General features: G+C 50.7%; 6 protein-coding genes across 6 annotated transcripts; 2 read left to right on the plus strand and 4 right to left on the minus strand.

The window, feature by feature from the left end:
• Positions 1-2,372: 2,372 nt before the first annotated feature.
• N0V96_009810 (uncharacterized protein) lies at positions 2,373-3,356 on the minus strand (the record flags this gene model as incomplete). Its single annotated transcript, XM_053197802.2, has 1 exon — positions 2,373-3,356. One exon carries the CDS (start codon positions 3,354-3,356, stop codon positions 2,373-2,375), a length of 984 nt encoding a protein of 327 aa, XP_053044733.1.
• An 874-nt stretch (positions 3,357-4,230) lies between these two features.
• Positions 4,231-5,715, minus strand: N0V96_009811 (uncharacterized protein; the record flags this gene model as incomplete). Its single annotated transcript, XM_053197801.2, has 1 exon — positions 4,231-5,715. The coding sequence occupies one exon, from the start codon at positions 5,713-5,715 to the stop codon at positions 4,231-4,233; it is 1,485 nt and encodes a 494-aa protein (XP_053044732.1).
• Positions 5,716-8,108: 2,393 nt separating this feature from the next.
• Positions 8,109-9,767, plus strand: N0V96_009812 (uncharacterized protein; the record flags this gene model as incomplete). Its single annotated transcript, XM_053197800.2, has 5 exons — positions 8,109-8,399; positions 8,462-8,476; positions 8,548-8,949; positions 9,008-9,194; positions 9,247-9,767. 5 exons carry the CDS (start codon positions 8,109-8,111, stop codon positions 9,765-9,767), a joined length of 1,416 nt encoding a protein of 471 aa, XP_053044731.1.
• Positions 9,768-10,138: 371 nt separating this feature from the next.
• Positions 10,139-11,257, minus strand: N0V96_009813 (uncharacterized protein; the record flags this gene model as incomplete). The annotated part of the gene is made up of 3 exons (XM_053197799.1): positions 10,139-10,564; positions 10,638-10,882; positions 10,951-11,257. 3 exons carry the CDS (start codon positions 11,255-11,257, stop codon positions 10,139-10,141), a joined length of 978 nt encoding a protein of 325 aa, XP_053044730.1.
• Positions 11,258-15,081: 3,824 nt separating this feature from the next.
• On the plus strand, positions 15,082-16,198 carry N0V96_009814 (uncharacterized protein; the record flags this gene model as incomplete). The annotated part of the gene is made up of 2 exons (XM_053197798.1): positions 15,082-15,974; positions 16,024-16,198. The coding sequence occupies 2 exons, from the start codon at positions 15,082-15,084 to the stop codon at positions 16,196-16,198; spliced, it is 1,068 nt and encodes a 355-aa protein (XP_053044729.1).
• Positions 16,199-16,787: 589 nt separating this feature from the next.
• N0V96_009815 (uncharacterized protein) lies at positions 16,788-18,244 on the minus strand (the record flags this gene model as incomplete). The annotated part of the gene is made up of 4 exons (XM_065758756.1): positions 16,788-16,815; positions 16,863-17,111; positions 17,179-17,680; positions 17,749-18,244. The coding sequence occupies 4 exons, from the start codon at positions 18,242-18,244 to the stop codon at positions 16,788-16,790; spliced, it is 1,275 nt and encodes a 424-aa protein (XP_065612523.1).
• Between the last annotated feature and the right edge of the window lie 4,364 nt (positions 18,245-22,608).

Consider the following 22,608-nt stretch of genomic DNA (forward strand, 5'->3'; position numbering starts at 1 on the left):
CTCTACGCTCGGTTATCTCATGCATATAAAGAACAATACTGGCCAAGTCCACCGGCTGGTCTGGAAGCCCAATTCAGCTTTCACCGCCACGCTGTGACGCAGCCAGCTGGTATTCATCATCGTCCTGACGTCAATTAGAGATCGCGAACACGGCTGAAAGAGCTAAATTGAATTTAGATAATCAGCTCGAGAAAGAAACCTCCAAGTTGATGAGAGGAATAGGTTCACCCTCGTACGAGATGGTCCGGGGATGCCTGCGACTCACCGCACGGCCGCCCACCCCCAAATGCATGGGAAGCGCAAGGAGGCTCAAGAGGTTACAGAAAGTGGTTTCGCAAAACACTGAAGCCATTGGACGTCCCATCTTCTAGACCACTTCTGCCTCCTTTGTGAAACACCGAGGCTGCTTCGACGCCGTGTCGCAGTCGTCGCCCACAACGAGTCTATGCTTCAAAGTTTATGGCTCTCCGACCCCCTTCCACCCCTCCCCTTCTCCTCTCAACACAAACGGTAGAGGAACTCTAAGGGCAGAGGAAACAAACCAGAGGAGAGAAAAAGAGAGGGCCGGGGAACGCACGTTCACCCAATGGGCCAAAGCCGGCCCTCAATCGATCACCTTCTTTTCCTCTTGTCTCCGGCAACCGTGTTGATGACACCCAATTCCCATCATGTCTACCCGTCAGTCGGAAACTTGACGCCCACTTGCTCCTTTGGGACACATCTCAACCCCGTAGACCAGCGCGAAAAGGCCCGGGCCCGAGTGGCGGCACCTCGGCCTTGAAAGTTTGACACGAGCCAGAAGTCAAATGATGGATGGAACTAGCAGAGACTGACAGAATGGACGAGCACAAGGCCTGAATAAGAAGTGCATGGGTTCCACCTCGCTCGCTACCCCGGCCGCTGCCTGTCTAGTATCCCAGGACCCTTTCTCTCGGTTATTTACAACCGGACTAGCACGACAAGCGCATCTGTGATACGCTTGACAGTGCCTCACGACCTCTCGGCTCACCTACCGGACCAGAAATGTTTTAGACCGTGAATCGACGTACCGAATAAAGTAGAAGATCTACTAGCCACTTCAGCAACAACATCTTCGGCGTGGAGGGTGAAGCAAGTGATGGATATGGGAAACCACAATGTCGCCAAGCGCGATGAGGAAGAGGAGGAGATTCGAGATGTACGCCGGCAAATGCAAGATGCCGAAGCAGCCAACGCTCAAGCAGTCGCCGCTGGTGCTGCAAAGCAAGCAAGCGCGCCCAACGCCAACGCGCTTCCTCTCGATCCGAATCAGCTTCTCTCAGTCCTAGGCCTCCTCAGCGGCCAACCTCAGGCTACGCCGGGAGCACCTGGACAGCCCGTGGCCACGGGGCTGCCTCCGAACAACAATGCCAACGTACCAACGGTCACCATCTTCGTGACGGTGACGCCCCCGGCTGCGACACAGACCGTGATGATCATGGTACCGACAACAGTCACGGTGACTGCGACACCGGTAGCGCCGCCTCCAGTGAATCAGCCTCCTCCTCCGCCACCGGCTCCGCCAGTTCAGACATCACCACCGCCGCCAGCACCGCCGATGAGCACTCCGCCGCCTCCTCCTCCGCCGGTTATCGCGCCCCCCACCGCCTCCACCACCACCACCTCCAGCCAGCGGGCTGACTATGCCTCTTGTCGGAGCCAGCCCATTCCCGATGCCACCTCCTGCGGCATCTGTGTCTGCCCCCATGTCCTCAGCATCATCAACGGGAACTCCCAAGGGAGCCGGCGGTACTCCCACAGCTGTAGTATTATTGGGTGTCTTTGGCGGTGTTGGTAAGTTGACCTTGCTGAGACTTCAATGGTGAACTATCCGCTAACAGGCAGCGTAGCTGGTGTGTCACTCCTGGCAATGGGAGCATTTGTGTACGGTTTGATGAGAAGAAGGAAGAACAAGTCTGAAGCAGAGGTAAGCATGTAATGGATTCCTAATTCCAGCTAGGCGCTGATCACTTGTGTTAGACGGCGAGCGTCCAGAGCATGCAAATTGGAAGGCCGATGCCCTCTTGAGTTCTTCAACAGAACCAGTGAGGCATGGTGTTGTAGACTTTTCCCAGATTATTGCCGGTGTTCTCAAGGCAACTTCATGGTCTAGAGTTGATAGTAAAATCCGGACATACCCCAACACCTCAAAGGGTAAACATTTTCGGTTGCCTCGAGCGAGAAGGGAAGGCTCGTAGCTGCCGGATTTCCGCTTCTCCCATTCCAGTTACTTCATGTAAGACCAGAAGCGTTGGAATTCTTTGGAATACAATTATTGTCTATTGTTTAATATTATACACTCAAAAAAAAATTGATCCTCGTAGTCGTGATGAAAAGATACACTCACCGCATAACTATGCTGTTGGCTGAGCCAAGCCGTCCCAGACCTCTTTCAACCATTCGGCGACCTTAGCGGCGATGATCTCGCTGTTCTTCTCCGTAGTGCAAAAAGCGTGAGGAAGTCCCGTGTCATCAATCTCAACCCTCGCCCAGCCGTTCTCGATGTGCTTCTCTCGGGCTCTGATGAAATGGTCCCGGAAATGATCTCCAACCCAGTGGTCCTTTTTCGCGAAAAAGAAGAAGAATCTAGGCGCTGCTCGCTTGCCGTTCCCCACATCGTCCTCTTCAACTTCCCAGAGCTCCTTATCCCACTTCTCCTCGGTAATCACTTTCATCTCATCTTTGCCCATGTGAATGGCTTGCCATACTCCGTCCCGACTCTTCAAGAAACTGGTCGTGACGTCTGCTGCTTTAGGGCCCATGCCTAGGACATTGCCAACGAACCACCGAAGCGCTACCGCCGGCCAGAGATTCAAAAACTTTTGGGCAATCACGTGTGCGGTATTGTTGAGGAATGGTGTCGTACGAATGAGTTCCATCTGCTTTCCGCTTGGCGATTTGGATATATGTGTGACTGTTGGGAAGAGCAGCATGCCCGTCAGAAGTTTGAGATGGGGCGCGCGCGAGGGATCCTTTAGGTGCCTGTGGAAAATCTCAAGGGCAATGTAGCTACCGACAGAATGGCCCGCGATCACGACAAAATCATATGGCTCGCCCTTCTTGCCCGGCGCATTACGCGAAGAGTCTGTCCGCCGCAATGATGCCAAATGGTCAAAAACAAGCTCAATCTGATGTTCCACATCATACGGCGGGCTGTCTTTGCTGAACGGCTCGTGGCTGTCATCCCTAAACCCAAAGAGATCGCGGCCGTGGACGTGAATGTGGCCGTCGGCCCAGCCAATGCGGGCCTTTAGCGCATCGAAGAAGTCGGTGTAGTAATCGACGAGCCCTGGGTTGCCGGGAATGAAGAAGAAGAGGCCGTGTCCCGCCGCCGCCATTGTCTGTGTTCGCGCGTGTGTGTGTGTCCGTAAGAGTGTCTTTTTTTTTTTCTTGCGCTTTGGTGAAGCCGTCTTGCAACACAGCACGGCCCGCACAGATTCTGTCGGCTCTGTGCCGAGAGTTGACGTCGTCTGAAATCGAGAGGTTCCGGCGACGCGAGGTGGAATCTTTGGAAAGGAGGTTGAAGGACGGGAGATCCACCTCGGCAATGAATCGCGAAATTGGCGGGCAGTTTCCACGCGTTGCATTAGTGTCGGAGATAATGCTCCGTCGGCGTTTATCTTCCAAGGAACTCGACGGTACGTACCTCGATTCTGGTGATGGCTTCATTTCGCCGAGCGCTGTGATGGCGACTCCACACATCACACTTTTTGGACTAAAATCATTCACTCAAGGACATTTCATACGTAAGATTGAGAAAGCCGAAAAATATTCGAGTAATGGTCGCCGAAACTGAAGGGATTCGAATCAACGGCTCAACGGCGTGCTTCCCTGCATGTATTCAGAGAATTGTGTGACAAATTATATCCACGTCGTGTATCATTCCTCAAGAGACAGAGTTACGGTGCTACCTTCTATCAGCTAAGGTACTAGTACCTTACATTAGAACTTGAAACGGAAACTGGGATGCATCCACCCCAGTCTAAACTCATGCTCTTCTGCTGATAGGCCATCCCTTTGACTCTCGTCTAGCCGAAAGCCTCGCTCTCCTTGCGACCGTTTCTTGTTCTCGCGCTTCATGTACAGGGGTAAGATAATTCCTATTACCAATAATCCAACCAGACAGCCAAAGTTGATGAAGTGCCCTTTGAGATATCTAGGACATGACAGAGTCAGTGAGGGGAACCGCGCAAGTGTGTTCATAAAGACAACTTACCGGGGTGCTTCATCTTTAATGTAGGTAAAGGAGGCGAGAAAAGCAGCCGAGTTTCCAATCGACAGTAAGAAACCCAGAGCAACGGCACGGACATAGTGTGGGGATGCGTTGATACTCATCCAAGTAAGCGCCAGAGAGGGTGTTGCGTTGACTGACATGGCGACAAAGAATGAGCCTGCATACTGAATCTTGATATTCATGTAGGATGGTGCCGGACCAACATGGGCCCCAACAATCATCAGGATGTACCCGAAAATGCCAGTCATACTGCAGACATTCAAGGGCAGTGCAGTCTTTCCAGACCGACGACTCCAGAATGAGATGCCAACAGTGAAGATCAAGGCCGCAAAATTCGGTGGGGCCGTCATCAATGATGCCTGAAGCTTCCTATATCCCATAGCAGAGATGATGGTTGGGAAGAACATGGAAAAGCTGTAGATGGCCTGGATGGAGCAGAAGCTTCCAAGAGCCATCAGAATGGTGATGACATTACCAATTGCTCCTATAATAGTCTTCCAAGTCAGAGGATCCTTCTTGTTCTGGAGCCTCAGAATGCCACTCTGTTGATCTTCTCCTGTTGATTCTTGGTCGGATAGGCGAGGATTGCCGAGATAGTGCCATCGATCTTGACATTGCATCCTCGCAACAGCGAGAGTCTTTTCAGTCGGAGACAGAAATTTGGCGTCAGCAGGTGTGTGCGGCAAGATGAAAAGCAGCAGGAGGCCCAGCAAAACGGTCAAAACCCCCTCAATGAAGAAAATCCAAGGCCACCCGTCATAGCCGCGGACCTTAATCTGTCCAAGTCCAGCAGCCATCAAGCCACCGAGGAACACAGCAAGGGCGGTACTCGAGTAGAACAAGCCCACGCGAAGGATGAGCTCATCGGCGGTGTAAAAGAAGCCAAGGTAAATCAAGACACCACCGAGGAAAGAGCTTTCAGTCAAGCCCAGGAAAGCACGTGTAATGCAAAGGCCGACAAAGTTGGTGATGAAGCCGCTGAGAGTAGTGACTATTCCCCATGAAATGATCAAGGCCGGCAACCATATCGCGCCTCCGACACGGCGTACGGCTAGGTTTCCTGGAATATTGAACAAGATGTTAAGGATGAAGAACATTGCCAGAGCTGTATTGAATTGGTTGCCAACCAGCTTGAGGTCTCGTTCGAGTCCATTGATGCGAGCGAGAGCGATGCTGCTCTTGTCGAGGAAGAAGAGAAGGTGCGCAAGGAACATGGCAGGTACCAGCCTGTGATCGAACTTGCGGACAAGTCTCGACCGAATCTTTTCATTCTCTGCAGCATTCCTTGGGGCGATGGAATCGGTATTGGTGTCGCTTGTTATTTGTCCGATAGCATCACCGTACTTCTCCTCATAAGAACCGGTAGCATCAAGACCAGCTCCATCGATGTTGCCATCTCTGTCTAGGTCGTGGTCTGTTGGCGAAGGTTTGCCGTCATTTGGGATTCCAGGAACTCTCGCCATCTTGAAAGAGGACTGTTTACGTGAAGAGATAGATCGATTGAGAGATGGTTCATAACCTGGGTTGTTTGCTGGTGACAAGTCTAGAAACTTGAGCTTGAGGGGGTAAACTCGAAGTCGAAATTGAAGTGATTCCACGGCCTTGATAATGAATGGGGACAATTGCTCCGAGTTTGGTGACACAACTCATCCGAGAGGAAAGGTTGATCGGGATGTGCTACTGCCGCCCCTTTTCATCAACAGAGCAGGAGGGCCAACAGTATTGGCATTTCGACGCGACCAACCGGGTCTGTTGGCCGCCGCCGTGATTCTTCTCTCATTGTCTGAATACGACCAACCACATGGCCTGTATCACCTACTTGGCGCATCTAGGCATCAAGGGTAAAGTAAACGCTTTCACTTCATGACCTGCCCGAACAAGGGAGTAACCGAAGCAGGTCGATTACTACAACACCAAACACGCAGACACCCCTGCCTGCATCCCCTGTCAATCACGGTATTATATCTACGATCCAGGTACCTCAAACACTATGACACTGCACGATAAAGACACCAATAGAGATGACCTTCTCTCACCACATTTCGCACCTTAGTTGGTCAATATACGGGTAGATGCATGTCTGAGGCGCTGCAGTGATTGGGAGCCAATATTTGTGCGACATTCTTGGGGGACACAATCGGGTAACTGCCTTGGCCTGTGTAACACATATTCTGACTCTGTGGTAGACCACCCCTGTGCTTTCTTGAGATACATGGTAGAATAGAAATGATGTGCAAATGAAGTGATGACCGAATTTGAGAGGAATTCGTTGATAACCACCCATCTTATCACATGATAACAGATGGGTTAAGGTACGAGTTTGACGCAAGTTAGACTAAATGATCTGGCGTAATTGACCTCTTTGTTTGTGGTACATCTTCATTTACTATCAAATCTGTTGTTGGAGTACGTTAGTTATCAACATGCTCCAATGATTCACCGCTGTTTCGAGACTGAGACCTCTCCTTTGTTGGTGCCACAGGATATACATCTCTACTTGGCACGTTTCCTGGTTGGCTATTCTCAAAGCATCCCAGTACGAAATTCGATATTTCGAAAACAGAATTTGAGACTGTCTCTGCCTCATGCAATCTTCTAGGCTTTTCTACAATCCTTGATCAACGCTGGGCACCCGGGCTGGCTTGATCGGAAGCGACATCAATTTTCGCCTAGAATTGAGTTGGGAAACGTTACACGACGAGCTGCTGGTCCCGCGATCATGGAAGCTGTCTTGACATTTGAGATCGTTATTCTTCTCGAACGGTTGCGAGAACGATTGCCTGAGACCACAGATCGCGACAACGTATTCTTCATGCCCACATCGCAATGCGAAGCGCCCTGCATCGACAAGTTTGAAGGCAACAAGACTTCGACATTGCCATCTTCCTGCCAGGAAAACAGGCAGCGGCTTCGAAATACCGATACTCATGGTGTGTTCAACGAGTGCCAACCTATTACCTAGACTGTTGTTGATTGCTTATGTTCATGATTGACACTATTTCCAACCCCAATCCTTACGAAGTTCTTCGGAAGCGACAAAACCAGTCTCTCGAATTCCTCGATCTTCCAATTTCCTCTGTTAAGCCGTAACTTTGGATGCATTTCTGTTTTCACTCCGCACACAGTTCCCGAGATGAAATTGAGGCAGGATTCAAAGCAATCAGAGTCGAGCGTGGTTTTGCTGGCTTGGATTTCCATGCGGTAAATCGAAACTCCTATCTTATCACCATCCTCCTCAATCTCGTAGTGATCATTGTACAATTATTACATAACGATGTTCCAGATTACTTGCTACGTTTCTTATAATAATTGTCATTGGCTCTGTGTTCTCGCTCAAACTTTCGGGGCCTTGCTGGTCGGAATGGGTGTAGACGCCTCGGTTTCGCAAAACGACGCCGCAACTTGTTGCTTCCCCAGTGACTCGGCCCAGTGGAGCAAGTCCGATCGCCTTTTCTACCTTAGCTAAGACTGGGCCGAGTCAACTTTGAATGGGTGTGTTTGACACCGCTAGCGAATCATCAACGAGGAAAACCGCCTCCTCGCCTCGTCTACGTGTGTTAGTCAGGAATGTTTCCCACCGATACTCCGCTAGCGCTGCGCGTCTGACTCCGAGAAAGGATCCTTGGGACCCCAGATGCCCCGGATAATTATCGGCGGAAGCTCCCCCGCCCCCAGTTCTCGGTCAAGCAAAGTTACCAGACCGCCTTCGGCGACCTTTTTATCATCATGGTAGTCGTTCTTCTTTTCGATGAGATTTCTTGATGATTCTCATCTTGTGTTCTGTAAAGGCCAATTCGTTTGAACACAGGTTTTAGAAGATCTGGTTACGCTGGTGACTGGCCAACACCCCTTCAAGATGTCGCAAACCGCCACCGAGGCGCGATCTGAGGCGCAGCATCAGAAAACCTTCACTTCGGAACCCTATGAGCTTGGCAGACTGAGCTCAAGCGGTCGCGCACTTGGGAGTGCCTCACCGAAGAAAGACGGACCCGAAGAACATCAATCGTCAGATGTACCCGACGACACCCCTCCAACGAATGCTCATGGAGCTATCGAACGATGGAATTCGCCAAGGGGTAACATGGGAAGACTGGGCTTTGCTTTCTTCTCGTTTGCCATTGCCGGCATGAACGACGCAGCAGTCGGTGTAAGTGGTCATCAATATGTCGACAAGTTGTAAACAGTCACTAACATGATACCATCCTTCAGGCTTTGATTCCCTACGTACGTTTTCTTTCCATGCGCTTCAATGTTTGAGGATTTGCGGTGGACTTGTCAGTCTAATTACTCTTCAGCTTGAAACCTACTACGAACTCAGCTACACTATCGTCTCGTTGATCTTCCTGACTCCTTTCGCCGGTTACTCGGTTGCGGCATTTACCAACGCTAGGATTCATCAGAAGTTCGGTCAAAGAGGCGTGGCCATCATGGCACCTCTCTGTCACATCATCACATACGTCGTCCTGGCCCTGCATCCTCCTTACCCAGCACTCATCGTGGCCAACATGATCAGCGGATTCGGCAATGGACTGACTGATGCGTGCTTTTGCGCCTGGGTTGGCGCCATGGATAAGGCGAACACAATCCAGGGGTTCCTGCACTCTTTCTATTCCGTTGGAGCTCTCGTGTCTCCACTGATCGCTACTTCGATGGTGGTAACTGCCAAGTTGCCTTGGTACAACTACTACTATGTAATGGTGAGTCGAGTCCCATTTCGCCGGCGCCTTCGGCAATACATGTACTAAGAACTCTCAGGTCGGTGCATCTGTCCTCGAACTCGTCGGTCTCACTGTCACCTTCTGGCAAAAGACCGGTACCGTATATCGCGCAGAACACGCGCACGAGAATGAGGGTAACGGGGGTGCGGGTACTAGAATTGCACTCAAATCCAAAGTAACCTGGCTCTGTTCCGTGTTCTTCTTTGCGTACATGGGTGTCGAAGGTAAGACTTTTCGTAGACATGGCGTTCGAAAGTTGCTAATTCAGCTTCTTAGTTGGTCTCGGAGGCTGGATTGTTACATTCATGCTACGCGTTCGAAAGGCATCCGCCTACGCGTCTGGTATCTCTGCGACCGGCTTCTGGGCAGGCCAGGCCCTGGGACGTGCTACTTTGGGCTTCGTGACAGAGCGTTACGGAGAAAGGCTTTGCATCAGCATTTACATCGCCATCTGTCTCGCTCTCCAGCTTCTTTTCTGGCTCGTCCCCCAATTCATTGTTTCAGCCATTGCTGTGGCTTTCCTCGGGTTCTTCCTGGGGCCGATGTTTCCTGGCGCAGTCATGATGACAGCCAAGCTACTCCCGAAGCACATCCATGTCAGCGCTATTGGTTTTGCCATGGCCATTGGTGGTACTGGCGGAACGGTCTTCCCGTTCATTATCGGCGCGATTGCGACGAGTAAGGGTGTTGCTGTACTCCAGCCAATCGTTTTGTCGCTCATCGCAGTTGTGGCTATCGTGTGGCTTTGCTTTCCTCGCATCAAGAAGCGGGATGAGAACGTTTTGACTGATCTGTAAATGGGGAATATAACAGGGCGCTGCCCTTGATTGCCCGTACAATTCCCCACTCAATTTGTTGCCGATCCATCGATGAGCCTCTCACGTGAATGATAGACGGAAGATAGAACTCAGCGATGGCTTCATTAGAGACAGACTGCAATGGGAGAAAAGCTGGGAGAAAATCCTGTTCAGTTTACAGAGTAAACGGCAGACGTATATACAATGCCTCCAAATAATCCAGCTCTGGCGCACAGTTTGGCCCCATATGTACACAATAGGGGCGTACATCAACAGACCAGCGGCGTCACTCATATATACTGAGTCAAGTATGTACAAAGAAATATCAGATCGCATCATAATTACGACATCCAAATCGGCTGATGACCCAATTACAACTTTTGGCCAGCAGCGCCGGGGACGGAACCGGCAACCTTGCCGGAGCCGAGGGCGGCAATCTTGTAAGGCAGCGAGGCAGAGGTGAGAGTTCCCTTGGGAACAGAGTTCTTGGAACCACCGAGGTCAACGTCCTCAGCAACCGCGTAGCCGGTCTCCTTGGAGTCGGCGAAGAAGATGGCCTCGGTGGGGCAGCTGTTGAAGGCGGTGCTCTGGACGAGGACCTGAGCACCCATGCGCGAGTTGATACCAGTGAGCAGGAGCTTGTCGTAGTAGGAGTTGACGACGTGGACGGTGCCGAAGCGGACGAGAGGAGTACGGGAGTTGATGTTGGTCCAATGGTTGTTGGCGTAGGTGACGTGAAGCTTGCCCTTGTCCTCGCTGCCGTTGCTGTCGGAGTGACCAACCAGGGATCCCTTCCACTGTTGGCGTTGTTGTTAGTTGGGAACCTGTTGAGAACCAAGAAACAGAAGTCAAGACCAGGACAGGACTTACGTGGTCGTGGAAGTAGACGTTAGAGACCGTGATCCAGTCAGCACCGTGGGAGATGTCGAGGAGGCCATCGAGGTCATCCTTGCCTCCGCTAAGATCACCAGAAAGGTCGCAGTGGTCAACCCAGATGTTGGTGGACTCATCAATGCCAATGGCATCACCATTGCTAGCTTTGACGCCGCCGATCTTCAGGTTGCGAATAATGACGTTCTTGACCTGGCGGACGTATAGACCAACGTTTGTGAGGGCTGCAAAAGTATTGGCATTAGTATAATAAAGCCTCCGAGGCGTTAATTGTAGCCTGAAGGATACTTACAGCTGCCCTTCTCTCCGATGATGGTTTTGTCAGAAGAGACGCGGACCTTGGCGCTGCCGGAAATGGCACCGGAGATGACGATGGTAAGAGGGCCCTCCTTCTTAGCGGCAGCAACGAGCTCATCGACAGTCTTGACAGTGATGCTGGAGCCACCGGCACCACCAGTGGTACCTCCACCCTGGGTGCAGTAGCCGATGTTGCAAGCCTCGGCGGCCTGGCGGAGAGCAAGCTCGTTGCGGGCGGTGACGATGCTGGCAGGCGAAGCCGCGGCCAGAGCGGCCATGAAGGTGACAGCTGAGAACTTCATCTTGGTAGTGTTGTAGAAGGTGATTAGGCTGGTTACCTAAGGAATGAACTGATTCGGATGAAATAAGAGGTGAATGTCGTGAAGCGGGTGACTAGCACTACCGAAGTTAATGGAATGGGATGAACAGCAAAAAGAATGAAAGACTGAAGAGGCGCGATGGAAAGAAAAAAGAACCGGTGGTCCGACCTGTCGACGGTAGAGACTTATATATGAGATATAAGCTCCGAATTCCGCTTCTAGTTTAAAGTGAGGGAAGATGGTGCCATTGGTGATTGTGGGAACTTGGAAGGAGGCCGGTCCACGACTCCACGTTGACAACTGCATTGCTGGGCGTTTCCAACTAAGCGCATCCCTTGACCTAACCGAGGCCCTTGTTTATTTCGCCATCTGTGTATTCTATGATAATCTTACAAACATGACAGGGCATCGGAGAGACTGGATGAATATCCCGTCGACGAAGACGCCTTGGCCGACGGATACAGCAAGAGGTGATTGGCCGCTAGCGACGCCGTTACATTGAGATGAACGGCGCGAGTAAGGAAAAATCATGTCTTGGCCCGTCCCAGGGCGACCAGGGTACCAGAATCAGACGGCTGGGCGCAAATTCACTTCCTAAAAGAACGTGAGAGAATGATTCCTGTCTGGTACTGCCCCGGCTTCTGGTGTGGCCATGTGTGGTTGGGGAGTGCAGGGGTTGCGAATAGGCTCATTCGGCTGTCGCTGACAGGGCCTAGCTGAACCCACCGAGGGCAGAAGACCGAACTAGTGCCGCCCTAGCTGGGCAGCCATCCGCAGTAACGCTGAAGGTGTGACCCTGCGCTAGAGTTGTACAGCTGCTATGTTTCGGATCAGCAGGGTGAGTGGCTTTTGCGCGCGGCATCCCAGAGATAGATGAACGCCAAGATGCTGTATAAATGAACGAGGACTGGTCGTTGGAGGAATAACTCAAAGCAGAGCTTCGCCGTGCGCGCGGCGGATGGCGTCGCCTATCTGAGCAGATGCGCTGCTGATCTGATGGGGGGCATTGTCATCATGAGTGTGTCGGGGTGACCCCTGGCCTAGTTGCTCACAATGAGTTGCTAACGAGTTCAGACTTGAGTGACCGGCTCCCACCTCTTTACACCTTTTACCTCACGTTGAAAGCCCATTTTACGGCGAGTTCTCAACTATAGAGCAACACTGATGCGAAATGAAACTTCTACAACTCACTTCCTTGTAACTTTCCGGCATTTTGCGATCACTTAGCAGCGAACTCTATAACTCTAAGACAGTATGCCCGTCATAATGAGGGAAGTGAGAGGGGCGGTCATTGACCTGTGCATCTACCCGCAACCTTGGCATGTTGCACTATTGAAAAGGGGGATTAGCTGCCAAGACTGCGAATATTGGCATTCTGCACTGCCAAACTCTGCTTTCCAATCATCGTGCGGTTCAACTGCCCACTCCACCATATACCAAGCACGAGAACAAAAGGCAATGACGGTCTTGTGTTGCCCGTTCAAGGCGAGCGGTTTCCGTGGCCTTCTTCTCGCCTCTCACGAGTCACCAATGCACCAAGGTCCTCATACCAACTGAGCCGATGGCGCCAAGACGTTTATATCGAGTGAACCTTGGCATTCTACAACGCAGGAGATTGGGACCTGAACTTCAAACGGCTCGTATTCGATCAGCAAGAATCCACAATCAAGGCCAAAACACCTGGCTCTCTCAAGAGAAAGGAGAGAGCACGATCCGCCAAAACGAAAATCAAACTGGTAACATAGACGTATGCCGGAGGGAGATTCTTGTCAATGATTACAACTCGAAGTCGTTTGCGATGCCTGGCCAGATCCAGCGGATCAACACTCGCTCCAGGCTTTTACCAACTCCATAGCGTCGTGCATATCTTCTGCACCAATCAATACCGAAAAGGTCAGCATCTGTGGTGACACCAGCTCGTCTTAGGACCTCTCTGCCTAGCGACGACTACCGCAATCCTTCATGATATCGACCGGCGGTTGCATCCTGCCGAACTCTCCAGATCGCCCCGGTCATGTGGCGATCTTCGCGGCCGATTCATTTTGCACGAATGAGATCGTTTCCACTGTTTCCGAACGACCATACGGAAAAGCCACCGAGATGTCTTGAAGAAGACGGTGGGTTAATCAAAGCTAATATTACATCCGTCTACAAATTCCACTCCATTGTAAGCGATTCCCGGCTAGTTTTAACTTGCTGCATTAATTCGATTCAGGAACAGTGTCCACGTTGGTCGAGGTCAGAAGGATGACCTTGGACGATGGGTCAAGACCACATGCACCGATTACAACCGCGCCAGCTATATTCATGGTCTTGACCTGCATCTCGAGAGACATCAGATGATCATCAGGAACGAGGTTGGCGCCTGGCTCAGCCACATATTGCTATGAGCTTCGAGTCAGTTGCCACTCTACTAACAGGTTGAGCAATTGTCGGCGGGCGGGCAGACCAGCATTCAGGATGCTTGCCACAACTTTGAGGTCTCACGACTTGGAAGCACACTAGGTCTAGGAATCTTGATATCCCATCTACAACGTAGGCGGTCCTTGTCACTTAGTGCATGCACCTTGCTATCTTCCTGGACCTTGCTAACAGCTCGTCGCTTTACATACTTCCAGAAGTACTATCTCGAGCAAAAACATTCCCCAGTCTCCGAATGACTAAGTATCGATTCAATTCTTCCACCTCGAAAGCAGGCGAGCGGTCCGAATTCAGAATGGTTTGATGTACGGCCCGAGTCTTTCGCAATCGTTATACTGGCAGTACACGTATGGACAGCTAAACAGGGATGAAGTCATCCTATGCTCAGCAGTACTTTGCTCTATCGTCCGGCACTATGGAATATGAGTGCCTCGACATGATCATTTCCCCTTCTGCTCTTGTTAAGGCTCATCACTGATTGCAAACAACCCATTCTCTTTCGGTCCGCTTGTCCCCTACCTGTCCGTCTCGTACGCTATCAATTCGAGACCCCCGCTCGGAGAAAGATGAGGCAGAGAAGTGTCTACGATCTGAATGTCCGGTCGTGGGCAACCGAGAAGCAAAGGGCTAGAATAAGAGTTCCGAATCCTCTAAATGCGCCATCTTTTATCCAAATCTACCACTCTATTAGATCCTGTTGACTGCAGTAAATATTCCACAAGTCGACCATTCAGTATACCACCAAGCTGGTGTTAGATAGGTCCAGGCGGTCGAGCTTGGCCTTATCCTAGATGCCCCGAATTGGACGTCGATAGCGACCTGGCGTATCGCAAAGTCGAAAGTCCGAGCTTCAGCGCCGCCAGTAGGTGATTGCCTTGCTGGACACGGCTTTGGGGTAAGGATTCCTTCACCAATAACCCATATTCAACCTTCAGTGTCAGGTTTACGTGGTACTGCTATCGCAATTCAGTATTCCTTTGGTATATGAACCTGAAATCTTGAACGGCCGAAAGCAAATGGGCGCCTTTTCTTCTTAGTTTCTTCACGTTTTTTTGGTGCAATCATAAATCGTAATTTAAGTTATCAGTGTTTCCAGCGTTGGTGACGATTGTAGATAGCGTAGGGAGCGGACGACATAAAATGCGGGGTCGGTCCGGCGCCGGTCACGGGTCTCACGGCTTGAATCGGCTGACCCCTGCTTCCCCTCACATCGCTGGCAGTATATCATGACGAAAGAAAGATAAGGATGGTGTTGATATATTACCCTTCTTGCTCCCACGGCGCCTTTACATCACAATACACCTCCTTAATTTTTCTATCTTTGGTTTGGGAGAGCACGGCCATAGACCCCATTTCACTTTGAACCTGATTCTTCCCAATCAAACATGTCTGATATCAAGAAGTATCAGCTTGGAGATTTCCATCTTCAAGGCGGTGGCTCATTGCCCGGAGCATGGATTGCATACAAGACATTCGGTGAACCATCCCTTCCAGCGGTTGTCTACCCTACCTGGTACTCCGGCGCGATCGCGGATAACGAATGGTTAGTGGGAGATGACAAAACCTTGAACCCGTCAGACTATTTTATCATCATTCCGGCCCTGTTCGGCAACGGACAGTCTATCAGCCCTTCCAACTCAGACATCAACCCATTTCCCGACGTATCTTTCTTCGATAACGTGAAGGCTCAATACGAATTGGTTACCAAGGAACTCAAGATCACCCATCTCAGAGCCGTCCTAGGATGGTCTATGGGCGCGGCTCAATCTTTCCAATGGGCGACGCAATATCCCGACTTCTTGGATATTGCAGTCCCATTTTGTGGCGCCGCGAAGTGCGCCCTGCATAATCAGGTTTTCTTGGAAGGCGTCAAGTCGGCGCTTCTCGCGGCAAAGAAGACTAGCTCAGCCGGTAGTACTCTAGGACGCATTGCATCAGCCGAGGACAAGTCTGTTCGGGTCTGGTCAGACGAGGAGAAGCGAGTTGGTCTGAAAGCTTTCGGTCGTGGGTACGCCGGATGGGGCTTCTCTCAAGCATTTTACCGACATGAGCTGCACAAGAAGTTTTACGGAGCCAAGGATCTCGAAGACTTCATGCAAACGTTTTGGGAGAAGTGGGCTCTTAGCAAGGACCCGGAGAACTTGCTTGTCATGATTCATACATGGCAGAGTGCCGATGTGAGCAACCAAAAGCCATACAATGGCGATTTTAAGAAGGCCATGGCGAGCATCAAGGCCAAAACTTTGGTGCTGCCCTCCAAGACTGACCTCTACTTCCCGTAAGAATCTCACCCTGAATACCGCCAAAACTATTGCTAACAGCTATAGGCCCGAGGACTCCGAGTATGAGGTCGAGTGTATGAGTGAAGGTGTCGGTGAATTGGCTGTGTACCCCTCCATCTGGGGCCATTGGGCTGGAGGGCCCCCAGGGAACTTTGAAGATGTCAAGTGGCTAGACGACAAGTTGAAGAATATTTTTGCTACAGCGCCAAAGCGGGGATAGAGAGGTCTAGGATTTGAGTAAGAAATATGCAATGCACGGCGTCATCACCAAATTATGTATCTCGCTGATAGTAATAGTTTCTTTGTACGCTTTGGCAAGAAAGAAGACATCAGCATGTTCCTAAATCTCGTGGCTTCGAGCTAATCCAAAAATTTACTGACAAGACGAAAGAGACAGACATATATTATTCTTAACAGTAGGAAGACTTTCAAATAGTCGCTTTCCAAGATCTCTAGACAGCAGGACTTCCTGTTCTCGTTCCTTCACTTTCGTAAGGCTGGCTGAACAGTTATGCCCTCAAATTTCTGCCGAATCTCTGTAGTTACACCGGACATATCGCAGAGATCTTTATCATGCAACAAGGCCGAGCGGGGCACCCAGCTTCCATGTATACCATTGCGAAGCCGAAAAGGTAGTTCAATGATTGCTACAGGCCCAGAACCAAGATTTTTGGCGTCGAGAATCAGGATGCAGGAGAGTCTAACATCTCGTCTGTTCGCGATGGTCACAAGAAAGCCGTCTCCTTCCGCAGCTATGAAGTCGTTAGCGAGTCCTTCACCCGTGCGATATCTGTTGCTCTATGAAAGACTTACCCTCCGGGGACCTTGGTAAGAACGCTACCTCATGCAGAGAAGTATGTTCTCCGGCAGACCAATGAGTATACTTCCCGGTGTTGATATCTGCAGCTGCAATGGTGTTGTAGGTCCCACCGACAGGGCTGTACTTGGCCTTTGGATCGTGAACGCATAGGAACAGTTTGCTGTACGCTTTGGTTGCGAATCTTTCGTCAACCTTGGGCATTTCACCATCAAGAGCGACTAGCTCGGTCGGTTCAACCTGGAAGCTTGTTGCATTGGGATCGAGCTTCCAGCGCACATAGCTACTGGCAGGTTGTCCTACCGCCGCCTTGCCGCTGGGATGAGAAAACGGGTCCTCGCCTCGTGGGCCAAAGAACCAAAACTAGTGCACGAGTTAATAACGCTTTCGGGAGGCAGTCATATAGAATGCGCACCTTGTTGTGATGGGTCAGGGGTGCGTCGAGGTAAACACATCCGTCTTCGCCTTCGAATGCGTTTCCGGTGTGCCCGTAGAAGGCGTTCTTGAAGTTGAACCACCGAACGTCTACAGGTTTAGGGTTTCGCCGCGGCAGAAGACCAAACGTTAGTGGCTTATCCTCGGCCCATGCGAAATGCTTCGATCCTTGCTGTAGTATTTCAACTGGCTGTGTCTCAAGCGGAATGAGTACGAAGACGATCCAATTTTTGGTCGCTGCCATATCGTGCATCATTCCCACATAAGGCGTCTTGATCCAACATTCTTCAAGCTTCTTCCCGTTCTTATCGAAGAGATAGTATGCGACATCATTTGTCGCATCACCTTTGGCTTCATAGCCCATGGTGATCAGCTCTCCGTTATCAGGGTCAATTTTTGGATGCGCGGTGAAAGTTGGAGCTGAGTACTGCCCATGGAAGTCGTAAAGTCCTTCATATTTGAATCAGTTGCATGTAGAAAAAAGGTATACAGTGACCAGTTGGGTGATTAAAACCTACCTCTGGTCTCAAGCGAGTCCGGATCCATTGCATACGGCCGGGAGTCTTCTTTCAACGCTAGGAGCTGATTTTCGAAATACACGATATGAGTATTCGCAGTTGAGTGAACCTCATGCTTTACTCTCGGGTCGTCCGAGTAGCGGTTTCGATATTTACCAAAGACTGACTGTCTTGCTGCCCTCTCAATGTTGAACTTGGCAGTGCGCACATACTTTTGCTTGAAGTCGGCGTGACCGTTCCTGATCCGAACTGCATCTATAGCGCCATCCCCGTTGATGAAAACATCGTCTTCATAAAGAGGGGCCCAGGACCAGTCGGGCATGCAACGGTAGTATGTTCCGTCGATCTCTTGGGGGATCGAACCGCGGACTATGCAATTATAGACTTCCGCTTCGAAGCGGCAAGGTGCTTCTGGTCCATCAAAGAATGGTGTTGGAGGGAAGTTCGTCTCCTGCTGTGCCTTGAGACACTTCGAGCACTCAGAAAGGTCAGGCATTTTGCTATCTTGATCTGTTTCGACGTTGGGGTTGCCCAAGAAACTCGTTTGTCTTTTGATGGATAGTTATACTACCAGACGAGTTCTTCGGCTAGCCCGGCATCATTTCAATAAATGCCTTCGGGTTTACTACTCTATTTCTGGTAAACGAAACCGACTACGGGTAGTTGGAATCGAAACAACATGATCGTCATCAAAATGTGCAGTAATCCATTCCACCTCCTTTCCTCCTTGATGCTCTAAACTCTGTATCATCTGCCGAACAGTGACGCTGTCACACTTACCAACGGCGACCGCTGTGCGGAGATAGCGGGGGCGGAGACCGAGACGGGATTGAACTGCCGGTCGACTAGGGATGCCAGGTCAAGTACAAAGGTTCAGTGATTGGTGGCCTAGAACGGAGACCGACCTCAAAGTTTCAGCTTTGGCCGTGCGTTCGTTCGATATGATGACCAGGTAGGTAGGGGGACCTTATATATCGAGTGTATTGACCTAGTTACAAGGTGGTTATGGACGACAGTAGAACTTCAACAACTACAGTACACTTCAGTCACGAGTTGGCAGGATTACTATTCCTTGATTTATTTGCAGACACACAGCCAAGTCCCAGCCAATCATAAGATCCAACCAGTAGTGGTTATGACTTGCAGCAAGGACTACGTTTTCAAGCAGATTAGCGAAACGCAGATTAAGGCAACGGTTCACTGGAAGCCCACAAATAGCGAGGAGCCAAAGGGGCTCGGTAAGTCCTGAGTCGATCGCGTCAACTACCTTTTGACTGAATGTTCCCAGCTCTGGCCTTTCATGGAGGAGGTTTTGTGATAGGATCCAGGCATTCGTTGCCAGATGTTGAAGTTGGCTATCTTGCCGATGCAAACTTTGTTGTCGTATCAGCCGACTATCGACTTTGCCCACAAGTTTTCTTGCAGGAAGTGATCGAAGATGCTATCGACGTTTTCTCTTGGTGCAGGACAATGCTTCCGGCAAAGTTCGAAGCGGACACTAGTATTAGGATTGACGCACGAAAGGCTGTGGTTTTCGGCCAGTCGGCCGGGGCTCTCTTAGCTTTGCACTTGGTGAGTTTCCGATGGTATCGACCTCAGACCATTGCCTCAAACTCAACACTTCGTGAACAGGGTGCTCTGGCGGAACCTCCCCGGGCAATTCTTGACTTTTATGGCGTCAAGTACGTCAGTGATGCATTCTGGCACACGCCTTTGCCTGCCTTAGCCGCAATTCCGACACTGCCACAGGCTTTAACCGATAAAATCTTTGAAGAACCGGTCATGACGACTACTGCCACGTCCCTTGAAAAGGCAGCTGCGTCTCAAGACGGGGAGAGGAAAAGGGGCATGCCAGCACCCGATCTATCACTTCCCAGAAACGCCTGGCTATTCACAGCATTGAAAAACGGCACGCAGATGAAGACCATCGTCAAAGGTGACGATTACGATGGCGTCGACCCTATCAAGAGGTTTCACCCGAAATTTCCGCCAACTTTCTTTGTGCATGGGGACACAGATGGCCTGATTCCCAGTGCCTTCAGCGAAAAGGCTTGTAGGGAGCTGAGCGAGCTGGGAGTGAAGGCGCGTATTTCTTTAATTCCAGGCCAATCTCATGGCTTTGATGCTGGCTTAGATGTGAATGACCCGGAATGGCCGCAGGTCCGCGATGCGTTGGACTTTCTCATCTTCTATGGAAATAAAGCCATCTGAGGTGCACGCATCCCGCTAGAGATTGAAATCGAAGTTAGACTCAGAGAATCCCAACTGTTCCCACAAGTCCAGATTGGGTAATCCTGTTTCGAAAGGAATGATAATGTTGTCAAACGTCGTCGTTTCCGGCCTTGAAGAGATTAGAAACTTAGAAAGTCTGCTGATCAGGAAGACAAGCTATGGAACTCACTGGTGGTGCTCAATGTCTTCGAGCACTTTGTCAAAGCACTGGACGGCAAAAGCGTGCAATCTGTCCGGAAATATTCGAAGTAGGTTCCTCATCTTTACCACCTTGTCTCGCAAATCGACAGATGCTGGATTCTTGATGATTCGGATCAGAAGGACCAGCCCGCAGGTTACTGCATGGTACGAATCAAACCAGAAGTGGTTGGTAAGTACATCCTTTTCGTGCATCTCGACAAGTATCGCAATAGTCTTGTTGTTGCTCTCCTCGCAGATGTTCATTCGATGGTTGGCTTCGGACCCGGAAAAGGTAGCATTAAACAGGTACGATTGAGTCAATAGGACGATGATGCAATGGTATCTCAACCGCAAGTACAGCGTGGCGCGCAACAATGATGGCGGGATTGCTGCTGCAGGTATGGTCAGGTGCTGAGGCAGGGTCTCCCACCACCCGTAAAGGTCTTGAATTAATTCATCGATATCATTGCCATTGTCGCGACGCCTCTCGGAGTTGCACTGGAGAGTACGAGACAGAAGCCGTGTAAGGCGTGCTGATGCGAAGGCATACATGGGCGGCATGTTTGGGGCTCCGATGAGATTCTATATTGCGATGTTAGTTGAAGATCACATTTCATTGACTTGTGTTGGATTACATCTGAAGGCGAATCGATATTGCTAAGATCAACGGTGATTCCTAACGATCTCCCCAGAACGCTGGTGAACCACTGGTCCAAGTCGCATAACGACCACCAAAGCTTGGTTTTCTGTTCCGCCCACAAGGGACTTTCGTCGTCAGTTGTTACATGCAATCCTAGTGACTGGGCAATTCTGATAGCGCTGCCGAGAACGACCCAAGAAGTGTTCCGCTGGTTTTTCTTTAGCCTGTACAAAGCCTGAGCCCAGCGAGCTGCATTAGCCGAGGTCTTGATTAGTGAACTAGGAGAGAGCAGCGTTGTTACTGACCATGACAATAATAGCCTGGATGCTCTCAATACTCCCTTCCTCGATGACACTCTCCATTTTCTTTGACGCAAGTTCAAAATGATGTGGATCGTCGTCAACAAGAGCAACAATGAGCTGAATCATGGCCTGAGTTGACACACTTGTGTTTGCGTTTCCGTGGGCTCTAAGTATTGCATCAAAAAGCTTTTCTGGGCCGAGGACGTAAAACACGCAGTTGATGAAGCGGAGAAAGACGACGCTGCATCTTTCGCATGTCTTCCTGTCGGGAAGTGCTGCATCGGGTTTACTTGACAGCGGTTCGCCTTCACGTAAGTCAAAGGTGCCACTGGGCTGCAGCGCCGCCAGTCGAGGAAAGCTTTGTGTGATGCACAGGCTAACTTTGGACTGAAGGACAGCGTAGCTTGAGACGCCGTTGAATCCTGGTGAACAATGGGTCAATCAGCGATTCCTATTAGATCCGACTACCCGCTTACTCACTTCGCTGGCGTGTTGCATCTGAAATGAACGAGCCCTCTGACAACGGCGATGCTGAGTCCTTGGCAGTGACACTCGGTAGTAAGTGCCCGCCATCAACCGTCGAGCATGACGAAGTATTCGCCGATGGGACTTGCTGTGCAAGCTCTGTAGGAAAGTCAGGTTCTTCCGGTGCCACCTGAAGCGTGCTGACAAAAGTGCGCAGGCCTTCAACGCTTAATGGGATACCAGGGGCATAGTGCCGGACAATGGCGGCCATCAGTTCGAATTGCTCCTTCGAAGTGTGATAGTAGGGCCGGATGCTGGCCTCATCAGTGACAATGCAATCTAGTCCGAGTCGCTCACACCGGTGACAGGATCGGGATGTCGGTTTGTCGCACTCTCGTAGTCAGCACGGGACTCAATCACTGACGTGGCTCCGATTCTCACTTTGATCTTTCGCCGTCTGCAATTTATGCAGCTGGAGGGCAGCCGACCGGCTCGGCGTGTTGTCGTACTCATGCTGGCAATGACGGAACCACGTCAAAAAGAGGCACGTTTGCGATTGAGATGATTTCAATTGCCCAGCGAGCAAGCCATCATCCCCAGGCCACAGTATCACATCGAACGCGAAGGGCAGGTCAGCAGCCTTGGAGTCATGAACATTGTCGTACTCAGAGGCAACACTTGAATACCGTGGGGACCTGTGCTAGTCTGTGGTCCCGGCGTTGTAACTGTAATAGCAAGGACCATTTGGAGTGCTGTTAGGCACGAAACATTGGAATGTGTCGGCTAGATCAAATTTGCTTCAACTTAGTGATTATGAAGCTCATTACGAAGGCATAAGCTTCCCGTTCTCTATACCTCACGATGTATAGCGTCATGATCTCAAAACATCACAGGTGATTGGGGAGCTGCATGGCGGCGGTAGACGGATAATAGGGTGCAAACAGCATGGGACAGGTAAACCCCACAGCGGTCACCGCTCCCCGTCCCATGTCACACATTATTAGAGTTCGGCAGTCGAGAGCGGTCTCCGCGCTGGACACC

Source organism: Colletotrichum fioriniae (genome assembly GCF_027942845.1).
Source record: "Colletotrichum fioriniae strain IMI 355084 chromosome Unknown scaffold_13, whole genome shotgun sequence".
Lineage (NCBI taxonomy): Eukaryota > Fungi > Ascomycota > Sordariomycetes > Glomerellales > Glomerellaceae > Colletotrichum > Colletotrichum fioriniae.